A 22811-nucleotide genomic window follows, 5' to 3' on the forward strand; every position below is an offset into this window, starting at 1 on the left:
GAACTTAAGAACAAAAATATGAAACAAAAAAAACTGCATTGAAGCCCTTGCATTGCAACGTTAACGATAATAATAGTTTGATTAAGTTTATAGTATAAGTTATGCTAACCTGCGTTGCAGTATTATAATAAAACTTGTCGTGTTTACATTTTATTATGGCTACTGTTGCTGTAAAAAGAAAAAACACAAAATCAATTAAAGAAAAGTACGCTGCTTTAGTGGAAATTGGAGAAGGATTGTCAAAGTCTCAGGTTGCTATGAAATATGGCATTCCAAAAAATACGCTGTCAACATGGATTAAAATTAAAGAAAAAATTTTCGAATGTATGAATGTATGTAAGGAGTAGAAACGTGGCAGTATCAACAACAATTCTTAAAACAAAAGCCAGAGAACTTGCTGAATAATTGAAATAAATGGATTTCAAGCGTTTTATGGTCGGCTTGATTGTTGGAAAAACAGGTATGTTTCTTTCAAGACGGTGTGTGGAGAGGGTAACTCTTGTACAGCCGAAATGACCACGCCATGAAACAAAACAACTCTCCCTACAATTTTATCCTGGTATAAGCAACCTAATAAGTCACTAAATCTTCAATCTGAGACGTGTGTTGGGGGAAAGCACAGTAAAATCCGTCTTACAGGAATGATCGCAGCAAGTGCAGTGGGTGATAAAAATTGCTATGTTTTTAATAGGAAAATCAAAATCACCTCTCTGCTTCAAAGGAATTAAGCACTTACCTTGCAGATACAGAATCAAAATAAAAGCTGTATGGATAGAGCACTGTTTGGAGAGTGGATACGAGAAATGGATACAAAGTTTACAAAAGAAAAGAAGAAAGTAGCGTTCATAATAGATAACTGTCCAGCACACCCAACAGATGATAATCTAAAATCTATTGTGCTCATTTTTTACCACCGAATACCACATCTAAACTTCAACCAATGGATCAGGGAGTTAAACTCCCTTTGAAAATTTATTACAGATCTTTGGCATTGCTAAGGCTGGTCGTACCTATTGATAAAAGAAAAGATCTTCCTATTTTTTCGTTTTTAGATGCAATGAAAATGCTTGACCGTGCATGGTAAAAAGTGAAAACCTCCGCTATCGTTAATTGTTTTGCAAAAGCAGGAATTTCCGAAGATCAACAAAAATCTGCCCATTTGGATGAAGACAACGACCCCTTTAAAGAAGTTCAAAATCAGGGCGAAAAAATTGATAATTTTTACCCTCCAGGTACAACAGCTAAAGATGTTTTTTTTGCAGATGAAAACTTAATTAGCACAGAACCTTTACTTACAGATAAACAGTTGATAGAAGAAGTTAAAAATGCAGCGAATGAACATGATGCTCATGATGAGGAAGAAAATGAGGATGATAATGCAATCGAGCCAGTTTCCCCAAAAGTTAGTTATATTCGGGAGTCACTGCAAATTTTGTATGACTATATGCCCTTCAGTCTTACTGGTGAAGATTTGCAACAAAAGCCAATGCGATTATATTTGATAGAGATGTTTCTTCAAAACTGAGGCAGATTGACATTAGAACATTTTTTAATTTATAATGTATTATTTTTACCTTTGAGATCAAAAATTTTGATAATTCGAATTATTTTTACTTATCGGTCAAAGTTCGTTTAATAGAATGTCCCGATAACTCGAACATTCGCTAACTTGAACTATTTTCTAGGCCCCTTGGAGGTTTGAGATATCGGGAGTTCACTGTATGTTAAGTAATTCAGATGACGATAAAATATAAATATCCAAGTTATAAATATAAGCTATATTTATCCAAGTTATAAATATCCAAGCTATAAATATCCAAGTTATAAATATAAGCTATAAATATCCAAGTGGTATGAAATTTTGTACAAATATTCATTATAATGAACTTATGTTATGAAAATTAAAAGAAAAAAAAATGATTAACTTTAGGTCTAAAACGTCAAAAACTTGTTCGTAGTTTTTTTTCTTCCTTTTTTTAAGGTGGTACATACCCTTTATTTTACAGAAATTTAAAAGAAAAATCAAAAAAACTATTATTACCATATTTGACATAATATTTAATAAGGAATACGTTATTTTTTGAATATTTTTATCAGAAAAACTGATTTAAGCACCTTTTTTAATAAGTTTTAAATTTTTCAGGCATAGCAACGCCCTTAGCAGCCATCTTTTCACTAACTTTTACTTGGTTTTATGGTAAAATAAATTACCAGCTTTTAACAATGATAAGCCCTTCAGATGCATGTTAAGTTAAATTTATTAGTCATACTTTCAAATCCAATTTAGTTTAGTACAAGTTTTGCAAAACATGCAAATGCACGCATTTGTTCATATGTGGTTAAAACACTTTTGTAATAACAATATAGTTTTAATTTAGAAATTTAAATAATATAATAAGAACTCATTCTGGAATTGGAAATAGATTATTTGCTTATAATCAATACAAACACATAAAAAATAAGATTTAGCACATGTTAGCATCTTGTGCTTTACTGTCAACAAGGAACTATAACCAGGAAAAATAAAACTCAACCAAATAATTCTGGAAGACAAAGATAATTATAGCATTACGAATAGTTTCAGTCTATTAAGATTTTTTCAATAAAAGAGGTAGCTACTTGCTCAGACTGTGGAAATAATGTTAATGTTATAAATAATGAAGTTAAGCAATAAGGATTTAGTTTAGAACTGCACCTATCGTTTGAAGCATTGTCAATGACATCAAACATTCGAAACTTACAAGAAAAACACACCTATCATGTATTTGAAGTTCTTTTCAATGACATCAAACATTCGAAACTCACAAAAGTCTTATTGCTTATATATAAAACAAAAACAATATCACAAAACATTTTGGCAAAAACTTCTTTGCTACTAATGATTAAATGGTGGTAGCATTTTGAGAAGATTATAGAGTTTATAGAGCTATAAAATCTTTTACTCCATTATCTTCTTTTTTTTTTTTACCTTCTATTTTTTAAAAGCTTACAACAATATTATTATTGCTTTTCCTGGTATATATACTAGTGTTTGTAAGGCATTTATGACTAAACAGCCATAGCAACAGCAAAAATAAAGAGGCAGAAAAATGAAACAATGACCTGTATAGTTTCTGTTGATGGTTAATGGCAGAAGAGAGGACACAGGTCACTGAACATCTGAAGAATATTATTGTATTAAGAAAAGTTATTGCAATAAGTATTTGTTTTGCATTATTAAGATTAATGATGAGAATTTTGGTTTAAGAACAACAATATAAAAAATTTGCCAGTTTCAGTTTATGCTTAATGCGTTTGTTGAAAGTTATAGAGAGCGCATAAAAAACATTCATAGAAACCAATCAAAGATCAACATCATCAACATAAGGCGCATATGTTTGAATAAAATAAAAAGCCACTAGAAATGGATTTCAATATAAAATGAAATAGTATGGAGAGACTCACGCTTATTTTGCAGGCTTATATTAATGAATTCATAGTGCTTTTGTCAGTTTAATTTTATTTTTGTGTTTTTCAATATTTAGCGACTTTGTTAACTTAAAAACATGATCTTAAAATTAACATAAGCTTTTTTGGTCGAAATTTTCACAGTATTTTCTTTATTTATAATGGCAGGAGTCGAACTAAAACTGATGTTTTAAACTAAAAAATTGTCATTTTACTTTTTAAGGCATTTCCAGTAGAAAATACCATTAATGGAGTATGAAATATCAATATCTTCTGAACTTTTTTGCATTATGACTTCGTTTTAGTTCAACTCCTGCATTACTACGCAATGAAGAATAAGTGAAAATTTGAAGTCTTGAACAATTTTAGTTTTTTAGATATTTTGCATACAAAATACTTTTTTTTTTTTTTTTTTTTTTTATTTTAAGTTTACAATTATCAATCGTAATATAACAATATAACAATACATAAACTTGGTATCTGAAAGAATATTCAAAAGATCTTGTCGTCAGAACCATATAAAATATATCAAACGTGTATATATATACACGTTTGATATATATTATATGGTTCTGACGACAATATAATGAAAATACAATTGATTTAATAATTATTAACAATGTAGAATAAACAAAAACAGAAAATAATTTTACATTTCAAAAATATTTATATATATTGTCAGTAGAAAGAATAAAGTTTTTTAATTTAGTTTTAAAAACAGAAAACGAATTTGACAAACCAAAATTTGGAACAACAATTTTGTTCCATAAATACGGTTCTCGATAGTTTATGCAAAATTGATTAAACTTTGTTTGACAAAAGGGTTCAATTATTAATTTATTATTTCGTAAAGTATATTTGTTTATAGCTTTATGGGTAAAAAGATCTTTAAAAATGAACAATGGTTGTTCACTTTTACAACGAAACATAAAACATAAAATATTATAGACATAGAGTTCGTAAACGTTAAGTGCTATAATGTTTTTAATTTTTTCAGTAATATTCGAGGCAAAAAGGCTTGATTAACTATTTTTTAAACAAAATTATTTCAAAATACTATATTTTGAATAAGAACAAATTAGAAAATTGTTGTATATTGTCTTATTCTGAATTTTATTTTTTATGGGTATGTACCACCTTGCCAAATTTTAAAAACACCATGCCAAACTTTAAAAAACATTTTTTGGGCAAATTTTGAGCAGTTTTGAATCACTGTTTCGATAAAAGATTATTTTATACTCGACTTTTTTTTCAATTTTTTATTTAGGTGCCCCAAGAATTCCTTACGGTCTTATCACAGAGCACCGCGGATGAGCTTTAATAGGAAATTCACGCCTCCTTCCAGAAAATACCAATATATTGTACATGTATGTATATATATATATATATATATATATATATATATATATATATATATATATATATATATATATATATATATATATACATATATAATATATTATATAGCTAATATAATAGCTATATAATATATTATATGTATGTATGTATGTATACATATATCTATAGAGATGGACTGATTGACGTTTTTCTGTTCGCCCGTGTTCGTACGGTCCGAACCACCGAACCGGTCGAACACGAGCAACAATAATTTTGTCAAACAACCCGGACAACTCGGACACCCCAAACACCGGACAGAAAAACTAATGTCGAACCGAACACCGATTGATCACCGAACAGTCATTGAACTAAAAATCTCGAACGCGGTCGGACGTCGAACATGCAAAAAAATGAAAAATAAAAAATGACACAAGAATCGGACAATTTTTTGTTGATGTTGTAATTCTTCATATTTATTGGTATTTCATATTTACAGATTCGTAGTAATTTCTAGTACAGATTTAAGTGAAGTATATACCGGAAGTAAATTTAAAAAAAAAGTTGAATAAGTTTTCAATAAGTTTTCTTAGTGTTTGTCCTTGGCATTGAAATGGGAATTTTGCAGTTCCTTGTCCATTCGAAGTAGCATCAAGGCTTCAATTGTTTCTGGTGCAAGATTGGCTCTCCTGTCATTAGTAATCAGCTTTGTAATGGAATTCATTCGTTCACTTGGGGCTGAGGTAGCAGGAATGGCAAGAACAAAGCTAGATACAATGAACAATACTGGAAATGTCTCTTTACTTTTCCCCACCACTTTAGTGCTTCATTCCCTAAATTTTTTAAATCTTGAACGTTTGGTGCCACAACTTCAGTTCTACTATATTGTTCAATTTCATTATTCTCAACTGTTGAGTCAATAAAGGAAGAAAGTGAAGGCAAAATGTAGTTAGAAAAAGGCTTGGTAGAGGAGTGCTGCTTTTTCTAAGGTGGAGAATTGGTCGGTGATGAGTTTGTCTTTTCAAAATTACAATATTGTATAAGACGTCGCAGGTTTTCCTTTGTTTCTATAAGCTTGGCAGAATAATTTTGTCCGAAGACTTTGAAAGACTTGCAAAAAGGAATAAGAAACAAACCAATGCAATGAATATAATTTATTTTGAATTTATCAGACAAAATGTCAGTTGCAAAACTTGACAAGTACGTAATAATATCTCTTTGGTTTTCATAGTCCTGTGTGAAGACCTAAGAATCATATTGAGTTTCAAAGTCAGAATCATAAACCCAACGCAAGAAGTTTTCAACTGGAAGAGTGTTTGCCAAGTCAGTGTCATCATCAATTACATAAGACTCAGGATTGTCTGATTCAGGAGTAATGTTCAAAGGAATCTGTGCAAAAGATGAGGAGAAAGACTTGAAGTAATCTTGCATACTAAAATTTAACAAAGTTGGCATATAAATTGTTGGATAGGTTGACCCTTCCAAATCATCACTTGCAGCTTTGAAAACTTTTAAAAATTTAACCAAAACCTCCAACTGATTTTTGTCGATTGCCTCAAATGCTACCATTTTATTAGTTCCTCGTAAATGAATCATACATTAGAAGGACTCCTTTAAAGAGTGCCAGATGTGAATTCCAACATGTAGCTTCATATTTTTTTAATGTCCGGCTTAATTATGCATTCACATTTCCACTCTTCACGAATGTAACAACTTGATAACAATTGTGAAGAAGATCATGCAAAGATAAGCAGTGAATTTTCAGTTCAGATGGTTTAAAAAGTTTTGTCAAAACATTGTTCAAGATGTGGCTGCTACATGAAATTCTTGTCGATTGCAAGATTTTTGGACGAATGTCTATATCTTCTATTGCTACTACAAAGCCACTATCTTTGAAAGCACTCAAAATATTAGAACCTTAATCAGTAGTGAAAGTTATTCGTCTCAGTCCGCCAGCAGTATAGGCATCTACCTTTTTAAAATTGTCAATGAGATATCGAGAGACGACAGTGGCAGTTTTTGAAATAGCAGGTAACACAGAAAAAGTCATTGCCGCCTCCTGTACTTGATTATTTTCAATCCAATGCAGCGTCATCGATAGATATGAGTTTCTGTGAAAATCATCAGTCCAAATGTCAGTAGTTATGCCTACACCACTTCTTTCTAGTTTCGCTTTGAGTATTCGGCTGATTGTGATTCTAGACTTTGAAACACTAGTTTTCATGGCTTCAGCAACTTTGTGTTTGGAAGGAAGAATCTCTTTAGCAGTAATACGTCCCCGATAAGTAGCACCAAGATGAATAGCAGTGTTTATGACAGATTCAAATCCTTCCCCATAAATTGTTACAAATGGACGAAGATTAATACTAAATAACGCAAGACAACTATTCAACATCGCATTTTTGTGGTTTTTATGAACTTGCACAGATGTTTTGAAGGTAGAATTTTCCTTTTTTATTACTGGCAAAATAGACTGTGAAGGATCTTGAGCTGTTGGGGCATGTGTTTTTAAATGTCTGATCAAAGTAGTTGTGCGAATTAGCTTTTGGTGAACAGCTTTTTTACAAATGTTACAAACTGCAATATTTTTGACAGGTTTGGTGGCATGTAATTTGAAGAGCAAAGAAAAATTCATCCAAACTTCTGACTTGACTAGACCAGTAGTTTTCGCTTTCAAAAGAACAGAACCACTGGAGATTTGTTCATTTAAAATTGCATTAAATTCAATGACTTCATCTGAAGTCTCATAGATATCTTTTATAACTTGCGCCATTTTGTATTTTTGTGTAATAAGTTCTCGAAAATGTGTAACTAATATTCACCAATATCCTGTAGTCCAAGGAGAATGAAACTTTTAAAAGTCTTGAAATAATTTAAAGCTGTGGTGAATAATCGAAAATAAAACCACAAACAAAAAATAATTCCCATGAAAAAAAGCATAAAAAACACACCTGGAGAATTACTCAACTTTTCTGCGGTCACATACAAAGCTATGATGCGTATATAGAACAATAGACCATTAAAAGTTTACAACAAGATAACAATAGAATCGAAATAAACAAAATATTTAACGTTTATATGTGCGCACGTTTCATGCTCTTCAGATATCTGTTCACAAGCAACAAGAGTACATCCGTAGCATAGTTTCGCATACATCGTGATTTTTAATAAAAAAACTTAAACTAGGATAAAACAAAGGTTTAAACAATATCAACTATAAACTATGAACTAAAATATACAGTAACCATAACTTAGAATTTCCAGAAAAAATGAATATTTCCACTATAACAATTAACTATTAATTGTAACGCATTTATTTTCCGGTAAACGTCAACTAAATAATCACCCCAGAAACGTCAAAACACAATAATTAAAACAACGTACAGAACACTTAAAGGACACTTACTGTACACAGAACTGGACACTGAATCATATTCCCCTCTGAAATTCACTTCTCAATACTGGACACCTGTCCGAATATGGTAATTTACCTTGCACTCTTTAGCACTTATGTAAAATATCTCTTCTCTTCCCTCAGAACTACAACGGCCTGATGTGTTCCAAATAAGCGGTGGAACTTAAATAGCTTCCACTGCGAAACAATAGCAAAAGTCTTGAAATAATTTAAAGCTGTGGTGAATAATTTGGATTAAAATGGAATAAATTCAAGAGAGAATAATGCTGAACAAGTCGTACAACCGAACGGTCGAACACTTTCGGAAAAGTCAATCAATTTTAATCGATTTGGCCCAGAAATGCCGGCCCGGTCGGACGCCGAACATGGCGGCCATAAAAAAGTCGGACAATGGCGGACATCGGACAAAACATTCTTCAATCAGAACCGAACATTTCGGTCACGGACACCGTTGAAAATTTTTCAATTCAAACCGATCAACCATCTTGTAAAATTTTTTTGACTCGGTCGCACATCGGACACAATTTGGCCCATGTCCGACCATCTCTATATATTTATCTATATATATATATATATATATATATATATATATATATATATATATATATATATATATATATATATATATATATATATATATATATATATATAAATATATATATATATATATATATATATATATATATATATATATATATAAATTTTTTTTTTTTTTAAAGCCAACTCCATAATTAATGTTTATACTTCTGTTTAATAAGGATGCTTTGCAAAACATTGAGATGATTGGAGCCTAGGAACCAAGTCCCAAAATTTGCCACCCTGTTGCCCCAAAAAAGAAAGCAACAAATTGATAAAATAATTTTTTTTTACTATTCTTAGGGGTCTATAAATTACATCACGCAACCTTTGACAGTTTTTGATCCACTCTTCTAAGAAGCATTTATGAAACGTGACGAAGGGACAAAAATACATCGTGTCAAAATTAGCAAAACTTGTTAATAATATTTCCATACGTGATTATTATTCACATCAAAAATGATTATAGGATTTATAAAAGGAAAATAATAAAGTAACTCAGTGATATAATTTTTGTAAATATAAAATAAATTGTACAATAAAACCACTTTCTACCCTAAAATATGTTATCACATATTTTAGGGTAGAAAGGAAAGAAAATTATTCGTTTGAAAAAGTAAAACCATGTAAGCTGCAGTCATCGGTTCTCATTTGTTGACTTTTCAGTTGTAAGACTGTTGACTTTTACGTTTTTTTCAATTATAACTAAAACTAAAAAATGTCTTTTTTAGAGCAATCTGGATTGTCAAATGAATCACCTTTTAATAAATAACTCATTGTTGGCTCTGTAAATAGCAAGCTTTTATCTTTTAAATTATTTATGGAATGCAGTGTGTTTTTAAGATTTACAATGCTATCTGCCATAAAAAAAGATTGACTTTCTGCGGAAATAAATTCTTTAAGGCTACCGTTCGTTCCACCATTTTCTGTTACTGGTTTGAACATTAAATCTACAGGTTTTTCATGAAGCGGAGTACAAAAGGACACTTCGTCACTTAGAATATTATCAGATTGCGAAGAATATCCATTAACGGAAAAATTGGTTTCGCTTGATACATTTTGCACAACATTTTCTCCAATAGCAGGAGCATCTATTAGCAGGGGTGTTGACGATGGCTCTTCAGGTTTATTAATATCAGCAAACTTAGATATGGAAGATTTTAATAATTTATCGACAGAACGATCTCTTGATACCCGGCCACTTCGTGGTTCAGGAAGATTTAGCTTAGGGAAACATTCGTTATCTATTTTAAATTTTTTTCTGCCTGCAGTAAAAGCAGTTTTACAATCACCACTCTCTGTGGAAACGATTTCTTTAGAAATATCCTCTCTAAGACTTTCAGAAGATATAGGATTAAATGTAACGCTTTGTTTATTTTCATTTTCTTTTTTTGTACCTTTATCGTTTTTATCTTCTGTTGCAGAATAAAATGTTTCAATATTTGATTGTTGTAAATTTAATTTTTTTGAAGAATCGACACATTTTTCTGTAGAGTCGACTAATTTTTCTAAAGAATTGCCACGTATGTTTTGAGAGAACTCATGCAAAACGTTTCTTGCATCTCCGATAAGTTCAGATTTCTCTAAATTATCAATAACTGTTGAATGCAGATCTTTATCAATACTATGGGAGTTGTTCAATAATACCGTTGTAACCGGTATCGGGGTATCCGGTACCGGACTTTTTGATAAATAACTTGAACTAATGCTATTTATGTTTGTTAAAATCTCCTGTCCATTTGTATAAAGCATTTTATTCTTAGAAAAAGGCAAATTTAAGGTGCTGGCAACAAATTGCTGACGCGTAACACTCTCATTAAAAATGTTATCAACTGATAGTGATGAGTATTCTTTTTTATCAACCTTAGATTTTGCTGTATTTTGATTGAATTCCTTTGAAACATCATTTACAGTGCGCAATGCAAACGCTTCGTCAAAGTGTGCTTTTATATAATCATAAAAACCATCTCCTTTGGCATTTTCAGCAACTGTCGGAAAATCAACTTTATTTAATAAACTTAAATTATCAGTACGAGTCACGTCCATGTATTGCGATTGACCAACATTGCTTTGTTTCAAAAAGTTTTGAAGCAACGAATACATTCGCTGTTGTTCATCTATTGCTTTTTTTTCACTGATAATCGCTTCACTAGTGAAACGATTATTAGATAAACAGGTGTCTACTGGATTAATCTCAGACAAATGACCAGGTTTTACTACTAATTCGTTCGGTTCAATAATACTACTTGGATTTTTATTTAAAAAATGTTTTTTATTTTTTTTATCATTCATAAGTGATCCAGAACCTTTAATATCGGTAGAATTGCATGATAAATAATAAGCAGATTTTTGTCTAGATAATTCTTGGACGTTTGAAATATTAGTGTTAGACGATGAAACAAGTGCCTTTGTTGCAACAGTTGTAACAGAGTTAGCAATCTTTTGGGAGCAGAAATCAGGTATATTTGATAAAGATGTTGGCGATGAAAAAGATACTCTGACGCCGTTTTGTATGGACGTCGATTTCGAATTTTTGTATTGAGGATTATATGTCAATGTAAAACTACCATTAGTATTGTTACCACAAACACCAGAAAAGTATGGAGAATTAACTCGGTACTTTTTTGATGCAGCTGTTGGTCGAATATTCAAATTACATTGAGATATTGGTGGATGAAGACTAGCTTGCACATTTTTAAACACTGAAACCTTTTCGTTTGAAGGCTCAAAGGAACTGAATGGATTTTGCACAAAACGAGAGTTTGACAAAGATGAAGAGGAAAGATGTTTAAAACCATCAAACACCAAACTTGAAGCGGTTGATGAAGCAGTGGTTGATGAAGCACGAGATGAAGCACCTAATGAAATACCTGTATATGTTGGACACTTAGCAGAGGCAGATACACAAATCGAAGAACTGCTAGAAATTGTTTGATTTTTTTGTTTTAAAATCAAATTAGTAAAATACCTAAGGTCATTTGAAGACAACTCTGTTAAAAGAGATGTTGTAGGGACACTTTGAGAAGATTGGAGAGAGCCCGATGAAGAAGCTTGGGATTCACAGTTTGATGTTGTACTAGTAGACATGCAACTTTTTTTATCGTCAATACAATTATTGATGTTTTCTGCAATATAATCATATTCAGTTATCTGATTGGATAAAGAATTTAAAGTAGAAAGACTCGAAACCGTGGGTTGGTTAATAACAAATCTAGAAATAGGATGAACTACAATTGTCTGTTTTCCAGACCCTGAAGAAACCAATTGACCTTTTAAATTTGGAAGAACACTTGTTGAGGATTCTAACGAATTCTTGGGCAAAGAACTGTGTGTTTGATGAAGATAGTAAAAACTACTTCCTTGAACTTGAATCTGTCCTGTACTGCTAGATGAAAGCAAACCAGCTTGTATGTGTTGCAAACTTTGAGTGGTGTTACAAGCATCAAGAACTGGATAATAATTATTAGGACAACTTTTCTTTTTAGCAGATGGCTGTGAATCAAAAGATGCTGTGAATATATTTCTAACTTTCTTGAACTTATCTTTAGATAATTTCTTATTTTTAGGTTTGCCTGCAGATAATTTGTTGGATGAAGTTTGTTGGTCAGATAACAAAGAGACAAGATTACGTGTTTCCTCTAAATTAGAAGTGGTAAAATACTGATTTGTAGTTGTTAAAAGCCCTGCGGAATGATTTTTGTTATCTTTATTTAAATTAAAAAAATTGATAGGAAATTCTGAAGGTGGAGTAAGAAGTGTTTGAGGAGGTGGAACAATTTTCAATGGCTGGAGAGGTTTTTTCTTTTGTAAAATTCTTTTACGAATTATTTTTATTTCTTCTTTACCGATTAAATCAATTTTTTTCTTTTTTTTCTTAGGATTGAACTGCTTATTAACGTAGGGAAATTTATGAAAAAACAACTTTTTCATGAAAAAGTAGATTTCATCCTAAAGAATATATATACATATACATATAAATAAAAATATATATATATATATATATATATATATATATATATATATATATATATATATATATATATACTTATATATATATATATATATATATATATATATATATATATATATATATATATATATATATATATATATATATATATATATATATATCTATATATATCTATATATATATATATATATCTATATATATATATATATATCTATATATATCTATATATATATATCTATCTATATATATATATCTATATATATATATATATCTATATATATATATATATCTATATATATATATATATATATATATATATATATATATATATATATATATATATATATATATATATATATATATATATATATATATATATATATATGTACAGTATTGGACAAAACATTTGCAACCGACATCGAACAATGCTAAAAAGTGTTCCTAATTTTACATGTCTTAAAAACAAAACGAGCTATACTACCACAGCAAACAGTTCAGGAGTCTGGAGTCATAGCATGCCATGACATGAGCAATCAGCTGACAGGTGACAGCACACAGGCAGAATTTCGTTAACAAGTGCCATTTTGCAGTGGACAAAACAAGTGCAACTTTTTTGGTTTGTTTCATTTTCTTAAGTCTGGTCCGTGTCAACGTCACGGAAGTTTTTTAATAATTAAAGGAAGTATCCAGAAGTTTCCAGAAGAATGCAGAAGCTTCCAGAAGTTTCCAGAAGAAGCATCTGGAAGCATCCAGTAGCATTCAGAAGTATCCAGAAACATTCAGAAGCATTCAGAAGCATCCAGACGCATCCAGAAGCTTCCAGAAGCATCGAAAAGAAGCATCTAGAATCTTCCAGAACAGGTTCGCACAGGTTCATTTTACTATATAAGAGACATGTAAATCGACATGTAATTCAGTCAGTATATGGAAGTCAATCAGTCAGTATTATCAAGACAGTTTATCGAAGTGAGTTTTATCAAAGTGTTTTATCGAAGAACATCAATACAAGAAGTGAAATACAACAAGTGTTTCATTACACAGTCCACATCCAACCAAGAGGTTGTGTTCCACAGAGCATTATTGTATCATCACAAGGTAAATGTAACACGGTAAGCCTTGAGAAGCGTGATTATTTATTTTTATTATTTTTATGATTTCAAGTGCAAAAATGGCTCCTGACAGTCTTGGATTGGAACTAAGAAAGAAAATTATTGGCGATTACGTAAATGGAATGTCACAAAAAAGTATTTGTGATAAAATGGACCGTATAAAGACAATGTTCCATATATCGTTCTACGAGGAAGTTGGCAGCAGATAACAAAGGTGGAAGACGGCGTTCCACCACTTCTAGAGAGGATTCTATGATCGTCAGATCCATCAAGAAGGATCCCTGAATATCATCAGTCGAGATACAAAAGCAATAAGAGCATCGAAACGATGGAATAATGGACCATTTCATGTATAAAAATATCCTGAAAGATGTTATGTTACCTCATGCTGAATGGAATATGCCAATAAAATGGGTTTTTCAGCAAGACAACGATCCGAAACACACTGCAAAAGTAGTCAAGCTATGGTTTCAAGACAACCACCTATCGGTGATGGATTGGCCGCCTCAATCTCCGGATCTCAACCCTATCGAGAACCTGTGGGAGATCGTCAACCGCAAAATTAATCGTGAAGGTGTTCGTAATAAGGATCAACTGTTTAACCAAATCCAAAAGGCCTGGGCAGCGATTCCACAAAGTTTCATTGATCACCTGATGGAATCTATGCCTCGAAGATGCAAGGCTGTGATCAACAACAAAGGATTCGCCACAAAATATTGATAGCGAAATACACCTTGGTCAACATTTTGTCGAGTTACATTTGTTTTTTCCAGAAGGAAATCAACTTTTTTTAATACTTTTGATTAATTTATTAATTTTCGTGAACAAATAATGAACTTTGTGATGAATAAAACTTGAAGAACTTTGTCTCTAAACAGTTACATAATTATTTCTCTAAATTGAAAAAATGCAGCATTTTTATATAAAGAAACTAAATTAGCATTATTTGGTCGCACTCGTTTTGTCCGATACTGTATGTGTGTGTATATATATATATATATATATATATATATATATATATATATATATATATATATATATATATATATATATATATATGTACGTATGTGTATATATATACACACACATATATATAAATACTAACATAACAATACCTGAATTAACTTATCAATCATATTTTGAGTTATGCCGAGTTTCATTTTAAGACTTTTTGACAAACGTAGCTAAAATAAATATTTAATAAAAAATAATCCAAAAAAAAGAGATGTTGTAAATCGAAACTTATAAAAATAATAGACAAAATTCAAACTACAATAAATAATAGAATCTTCATTAGAAAAAGAAAAATCGTAAGAAAACATTTTTAAAATGCTGACTTTTGATTTTTGAAAAGTGAGTTTAGATAAAGTGTTTTTATCAGCGATTTTTTGCATAAAATAATTTATTAAGAACTTTTAATAACTAACTATTAAGAACTTACCAATTTTGAAATTAATAAATAACTTTATTTGTGCTCGAAATTTCTTTTTTTTAAATAATTTTCAGCTTGAAAAAATTCGTGAATAATAGTAGAATAAATTAAAGTATTAAGCCATAAAGGATGGCTAATAAAAACAGTAATAGATATATGTAACATTTTATGAAAAAAATAATGACAAAAATCATGAATAAAACTTAATCAAACTTTATTCGCAACTTCTTAATTATAAAATCAAATCCTTCAATAAATTTATTATCTAAAGATTTTCCATGAAACTGTTAGCGTCTTACCAAGTGAAGAAGCTGTTTCTTGTAGGCATAGAAAAGTATCTCTTAACAAAAATATTTTGTGTTCTGAGTCAAAACTAAGGTTTTTTTCAAAACAAGCTCTTTTACTGATTTGAAATTCGGAAAATCTAAAGGATCCATCTTTAATATATGCTTTGTAACAAGTATCAAGATCACTAATAGTTCTAAGAGTTCATATATCAAGCATACATTTGCTACTACACAACAAGCAAGCTTTTTTTATCTGCTTGTGATGAAAAACCAAATAATACACTAACACGTTTAAAATCAAAAACAATATAATAATTTACATCTTCAAGATTAAGTTTCTCAAGCACTAATCTAAGGTTTTCATATTTTTTAGGAACATCTTCAACAATGGCTATACTAAGAACTGTTGAACTACACAACTATTAAATTTATTTTTAGATTCTTTTTCTTTTTCAAAAACAACAATTTTTAGGAAGCCTCCTCTTTCATCTAAAGAAACTCATATAAAGCCTACACATGGATTTATACCTCTTTCTTTAATAATATGCAGGACTAAATCAGAGGGATTTTTAATACAGACTAAATATGTTAAAAGCTTAATTCTGGTTAGAAACAAATTCAATTTACTATACAATTATAAATTTCATCTTGGTTCATAATAGTTGTTCTTTAAGATTATCTAGTTTTTGAACTATATTTCTTTCCATAGAGTCTCTTTCATTTAATACAGTTCTAATTGTAAAACAAAAGTTTTTTGTTGCATTGTCAGAAATTTTAAGGGAGACTTGTAGTTCCATGACTGTTTGAAGAGAAAATTTTTTACTAGATCTGTTACTTGTTAAATTGGTAACTTCAACTCTAATAGAGATAGGTGATCCTCATACTTTTAGTTTTCAAACTAAAAGCATGAGGATCTTTTTTTCTAAACCTTCCCTCTCTATCTTTTTTTTAATTATTACTGGTTACTTGTTCTGTGTATTCTCCTAATTGTAAACAGTAGCCAATCAAGTGGTTTATAGTATCAGCTTGTGTACACTGATGAGAAAAGCCTCGGTCAGTAACAATGAAACAAATACTGCATATTTTTTCAGACACTTTCAGTTCAGTTAATGTTGGAATAGTGACACCCAAACATGGATCTGAAGATTCCTTTTTGTTGGCTAACCAAATTTTTTCAGACTACAAATTAACAAATTTTTAACTTCAACTTTACAAATCATTATGCAAAGAGATTTTTTTTTAATAACTTACTTTAGTTATGTTATATACCTATATATATATTATATATAATCATTTGTTATAATTATATATTATTTTATTACATACCATTTACTGTTACCAGTTACATGAGCAGGAATAAAGGACCAACCATGTAATACATCCAAAATTAACTTTTTCACACAACATTGAAATAGCATACATTTAAAAATAAAGACTCAATGTTGTGTATACTGTTTAAATGTTATGTAAAAAAGTTCAAATTTTTGTGTGGATGTATTATATGGGTGGTCCTTTATTATTTGTGTCATTATAATACAACGAACTTTTTTCTTATTCCCTAAAAAATTCTTAAAAAATTCTTAATGTTTCTTAAAAAACCCGTTTTAAAACTTTTTTCTTTATATTTCAGTGTTTATATTCTGTGATAATTTTTCTTCTGTTATCTGTAGTATGTTTTAGCAATAAGTCAACCATTGAAATTACAAACTTAAACCTTTTAAAATTTAACATCAATTGACTGAAAAAATGTTGTTTTATAATAAAATGTCACTTTAAATCAAACACTAATAAGAAAGGCCAGAATAAAATAAAAACTTTTTTCTTTTAATAACAAGAGTGCTTGTCAAATAAAAAACCCTCAGTCAATGCTTTACACTCCTCTGCACTTATGGCTATATCAGTTTAAATATGTACACTTAGTGTGAAAATAAATTAAAATAAAGAAAATTGAAAAAGATAGAGATAAATAAAAACATTAATAAAAAAAATTTATTAATCAAAAAGTCTAAAATATTTTATTAAGAATACATAGATTATCAAGGTTAAACTTATACAAATATATTCTCCGCTGTCTAATTGTAGGGAGAAAGGGGATATAAATCTCAGATTATATATATATATATATATATATATATATATATATATATATATATATATATATATATATATATATATATATATATATATATATATATATATATATATATATGTACTTATATATATATATATATATATATATATATATATATATATATATATATATATATATATATATATATATATATATATATATATATATATATATGTACTTATATATATATATATATATATATATATATATATATATATATATATATATATATATATATATTATAAATAACATATATAAGATTAATAAATACTAATTAATAAAAACATTTCTACTGTATTACAATTCTCTACAGTATACAAGATATAAAAATATAAAGTGCGTTTATAAATAATGAATGAGTAAAAATTAAATTTATCAAAAAATATAAAAAGAAAAATCATAACCTCTATCCCACTAATCTACTAATCCCACCCCAATCAATGCTAATTCGAAATTCTAAATCTAAAACTAAAATCTCCTCCCACCTTAACTATTACAACAAATTTATAAGTTTTTACTACTCATTGTCTACACCTTCTAACTATTTGACCTGCCACAGAGAGTCAGGGGGGAGTAATTAGATTATGACTACTAGATGACATTAAAGTTGTTATTTTTGCAGTTTTCAAAAAATGATAAAACTTAATGTACTTTTGCAATTAATGTAATAGTTTTAACAATAACAATAAGCCAACAATTTGAATTCGCTTATTAGTTAAAATAGCTAACACAAATTAGTAAGGCTTTTACCATCAACCAAGTCTCATTTGCTTACCATGCAAGGATATATATATATATAAGAAAACTATTTCATATTTTGCAGTTTTAAGTTCTTTACAGTTTTTGTTGATTCATTATAAACTGTGCTAGAGTTATGTATGCTTGTAGTATATATTTTCTGCTTTTGTTAGATAATCCAAGTAACACATATTTATTCACTTTAAACTCACCTAATAACATTTTTTATTTAAAAAATAAAAAATAAATCAAAAAAGCCAATTCAAACTTATTGATAATTCAAAAAATCAAGAGACCAATTGAAATAGTTTAGACAGTATATCGTCGTTGGCCAGGTAATATCTCACTTGTGTAAAAAGCAAAATTTTACAGGAGACTGAAAAAACTATATATTTCAATGAAATGAGGTTTTAAAAGTAAGAGTAAAAAACAAATAACCAACATTGTTAGTTATATTATAATTTGTTAGTTATTTGTTTTTTAACAATAACTAACAAATTATAATATAATTTGTTAGTTATTTGTTTTTTACTCTTACTTTTAAAACCTCATTTCATTGAAATATATAGTTTTTTCAGTCTCCTGTAAAATTTTGCTTTTTACACAAGTGAGATATTACCTGGCCAACGACGATATTAAATAACTTGAAAATGCTTAAATGACTTATGGAATTAGTTTTAGATATAAAAAGTTGTTACAAGTGTTATTCATTGTATCAATCGTTAACATTCTATTCATTATTATTCTACTACATTATTGATAAAAATTTGTTTTATACTTTGAAATTTTTATATTGTTAAATACCAGTGTTTATACTTAAAAGTTTTTTAGAGACGAGCTTTGCAATAGTGTCCATTGACATTTGTTAAGCAGTTAACGTATTTACATCAATTTCATCAAAAACACTTTGCAGAAGTAGTTTAGCTATTCAATGATATAAACTTGTTTTGCTGAACCTTTTTTTCAAAAAAAAAATAAATAAATAAAACAATGAAAATATGAAACAATATAAAAATATGAAACAATTTTCATATGAAACATTGATGAGCTTGATATATTTTTTTAATTAGTGTTTAGCATTTTTTAAATTGTATATATTTTTTTGCAAATGGTATCTATGTATATTTAAAATAGTGTTCATATATATTTTACCATATATTTAACTAAGAGAAGAACAATTTACTTACCATATCATCGCCACCTTCTACAACTACAAAACTTGTTTCTGATTTAATTGATTTGCACAGCTTCTGTAGAAAAAATGGTTTACCGATATCACCTAATGCATACACATAATGCACATGTAATGCATACACAAAAACACACACAACGATAACTCATTGCACATACCTAACAGATTAAATACACAACACACAAATATAAAACAAATATAGAATTTAAAACTTTCAAACATTCATACCTCTGTTTCAGTAAATGATGATAAAGCACCATGAGCCCCAGAAAAAAATAGAACTGGACATTCAATTTTTAAAAAAGACTGCCAATATTCCTAAAGAAATTCATGTAAACATTGAACTTTTTTTTATTCAAACAATTGAAAAAACATGTTTGTGTAACTGTTTTACAAAATTACTTATAACCCAATGGCTTGACAAGTTTTTTTAATAATTTCTATTCTAAAATATTTTTATTAACAAGTAAATTTAATATAACATTATAACATAATTATATGTTATATAATATTGATTATATGACATAATAACTATATGATAATAATAGTATATACTATAACTAATAATTAGACAAAAAAATTGTTTTAATTGTTATAAGAGGTTAAAGTAGAAAGGAAAGCAGGTGGAACTGTATTGGAAAGCTTAAGGTATGAGGTTTATGCAACTAGAAACAGTGTCAAAAATTTCAAGAACTTCTCAATGATTGAAAGTTACCATCTGGTTTTAGATGAAGATCACATAATAGTACCATAATCATAGGAAACAACTAACATAAGTAATTACTCATGCTTTTCCATGGTAACATGTGTAATTACTCATGCTTTTACATGGTAACGTGTGGAACTACTCATGCTTTTCCATGGTAACATTTGTAACTACCCATGCTTTTGCATGGTAAGTTACTAATTTCATGATCCCATTCTATTTAAAATTCCTTAGAGTTTTGAATACATTAAAATCATTCAGAAAATCTTTTGCTTTTTTGGATTTAATTTATAAACAATAAATGTTACTCTTGAGAACATAGCTTTCTTTTCAGGAGTTAGATATTCAATGAATGTGAATGTCATATCAAGCATTAGAAAGTATATGCATAGACCATAAACCCTGCATTGCGATTGGTACCAAGCTGATAGATGTGAAAACTTTTTAATTTATCAGATTTGCTATTGAAGTAGAATGCTAAATATTATACCTATATTTTTGAATTTGTATATTTCTTTTAAAATTGCTTAAAAAACTTGAGTTTACCCAAGGTTTATCTTGTCAAATGGTGCCAGCACAATAACCAAAAAAATAACTAAAAAATCTTGTCAGAATAGTTAATGCATCAGATTTTCAATTAGTATTACTTATTCTGGTGTCAGAACAGAATTTTACAATATACTCAGCAATGTTAAAATAGCAATATGGTTACAAGTATAATGTATCTCCTATTCTAGGAGATACATAATACTTATAACTATATCCCTTCCCTTACCACTCTTAGTTGGTACAGCACCATAAAAAAACTATCCTAGGTTTCAAACTTAAGGCTAGTTGCAGATACTGATAGCCTGTCTGCAGTGGTTGTCTACCTAGTGTTTTTCTCTAGGTCTTATAATTTTACCAAATTATTACAACTAACATCTTAATGGCCATTAAATAAATACAATCATTCTTTATCTAGCCTCCTTAATTTGATAATAATCTACAATGCTTTGTTCTGACAGATCTCTGCTTAACTTTAACTGCCTAACATCTCTATTATAGGTCACTATACTACCTATAAAATGTTTTTATCTCAAGCACTGAGATTAGCCTTTAAACTGGTGCCTCCAGGTTATTTCTTTTTACTCTTAAGTATGCTGGTTCAAACTGATGTTTACTGATTGAATTTGATTTATGAAACTTAACATTATTAATTGGGGCTAAAACTTTTAACACATTTAAAATTGCAGCTCCTTAAATGGTGTTAGGATTTTTATTCAGTTACACATAAACTTCATAAATTATTTTTTTAAATTCTAGTGCATTATTGGCAATAAAATACTTATTATCTCCTTTTTTTCCTTTCTTAAATTCATAAAATAAATAACTTTAGCTGTAAAACAAATTATACATTGATAATACCTGATTGTGATTCAACTCTTACTTTTTAATGTGCAACAGCTTATTTATCAGCAATATCAGTAGGCTTATCTCACCTTTTGTATTTATCTTTCTCTTAATCTATCTCTGAAACCTTATTCTCATGTCAACTTTTGCAGGAATGATCATATTTCTGTTAGTTTTGGATCAAATGCAGTTAAAAACACTTAGCCTAACATAAATTTGAATAAAAAACAAAAATGGTCACAAAAAAAAATGATTGCTTACATTTTGGGAAAAATGCTGTCTAGAAATGTTATTACAATTATTAGTTCTTTGAAAAATATATTAAATAACTATCGTAAAACATTGATTCAACATGCCTCAGTTGCTGGCAGAAATTTCCTAATTGATCTGAAAATTCGTTGCACAAACTTTATGAAAATTCCTACTGTTGCACAAATTCTTTACTATTGCACAAACATTTTGCACAAACATTTTGCACAATAATTGCTATTTGCTATTTAGAGAATAAAACTTTTGCAATATGCTTCACTTAGAAGTTAAAGAATTACTGAAACTAACTTCCAAACATTTACAATTTGATGGAGCAAGCAGAGCTTTTCTCTAATTGAATTACAAATCTGTTTAATTTGACAGGTTTGAATCTTTTATCTCTAGCTAAGGTCAGGTACACTTAATACCAAAGAAAACAGGCATTAAATTGTAGTTGATTTGTAGGTAGTTGGCTTTAAGATGATTTAAATAGATCTATGAGAATTATAGCTAACTTTTTTCTTGTTCCTCTCCTTGATTTTTGACATTTTATAGAATATGTAAATAATAATGTTTGCTAGTTTAAATAATCATAATAAAGAAATTAAAGATTGTAATGAGATAAAAATTTAAACAAGACGCACTGTAATTTAACAGTTTAAACAACAAATTATCAATCACAACATAGTTTAAACAATTAATTATGAATTAGCACAGTTTAGAAATACTGCAAATGCATTTAAAAACTTTAATGCATTTACAAAATATATAAAATTATTTACAAGTTTTTATGAATATTCATGATATCATTTATGTATTTATATACAAGGAA

General features: G+C 28.9%; 1 protein-coding gene across 1 annotated transcript in view; it reads right to left on the reverse strand.

The window, feature by feature from the left end:
- Positions 1-9267: 9267 nt before the first annotated feature.
- LOC101236109 (uncharacterized) overlaps positions 9268-22811 on the reverse strand; it is a 39313-nt gene continuing 25769 nt past the window's right edge. Inside the window, exons 10-13 of the mRNA XM_065793104.1 lie at positions 19861-19950; positions 19628-19690; positions 14968-15036; positions 9268-12721 (exon numbers count right to left, since the gene is read on the reverse strand). Of these exons, the coding sequence (XP_065649176.1) occupies positions 9485-12721; positions 14968-15036; positions 19628-19690; positions 19861-19950 (3459 nt within the window). The 3' untranslated portion in view covers positions 9268-9484. The remainder of the gene's footprint in view (positions 12722-14967; positions 15037-19627; positions 19691-19860; positions 19951-22811) is intronic.

This window comes from Hydra vulgaris, chromosome 03, assembly GCF_038396675.1.
Source record: "Hydra vulgaris chromosome 03, alternate assembly HydraT2T_AEP".
NCBI classification, from domain to species: domain Eukaryota; kingdom Metazoa; phylum Cnidaria; class Hydrozoa; order Anthoathecata; family Hydridae; genus Hydra; species Hydra vulgaris.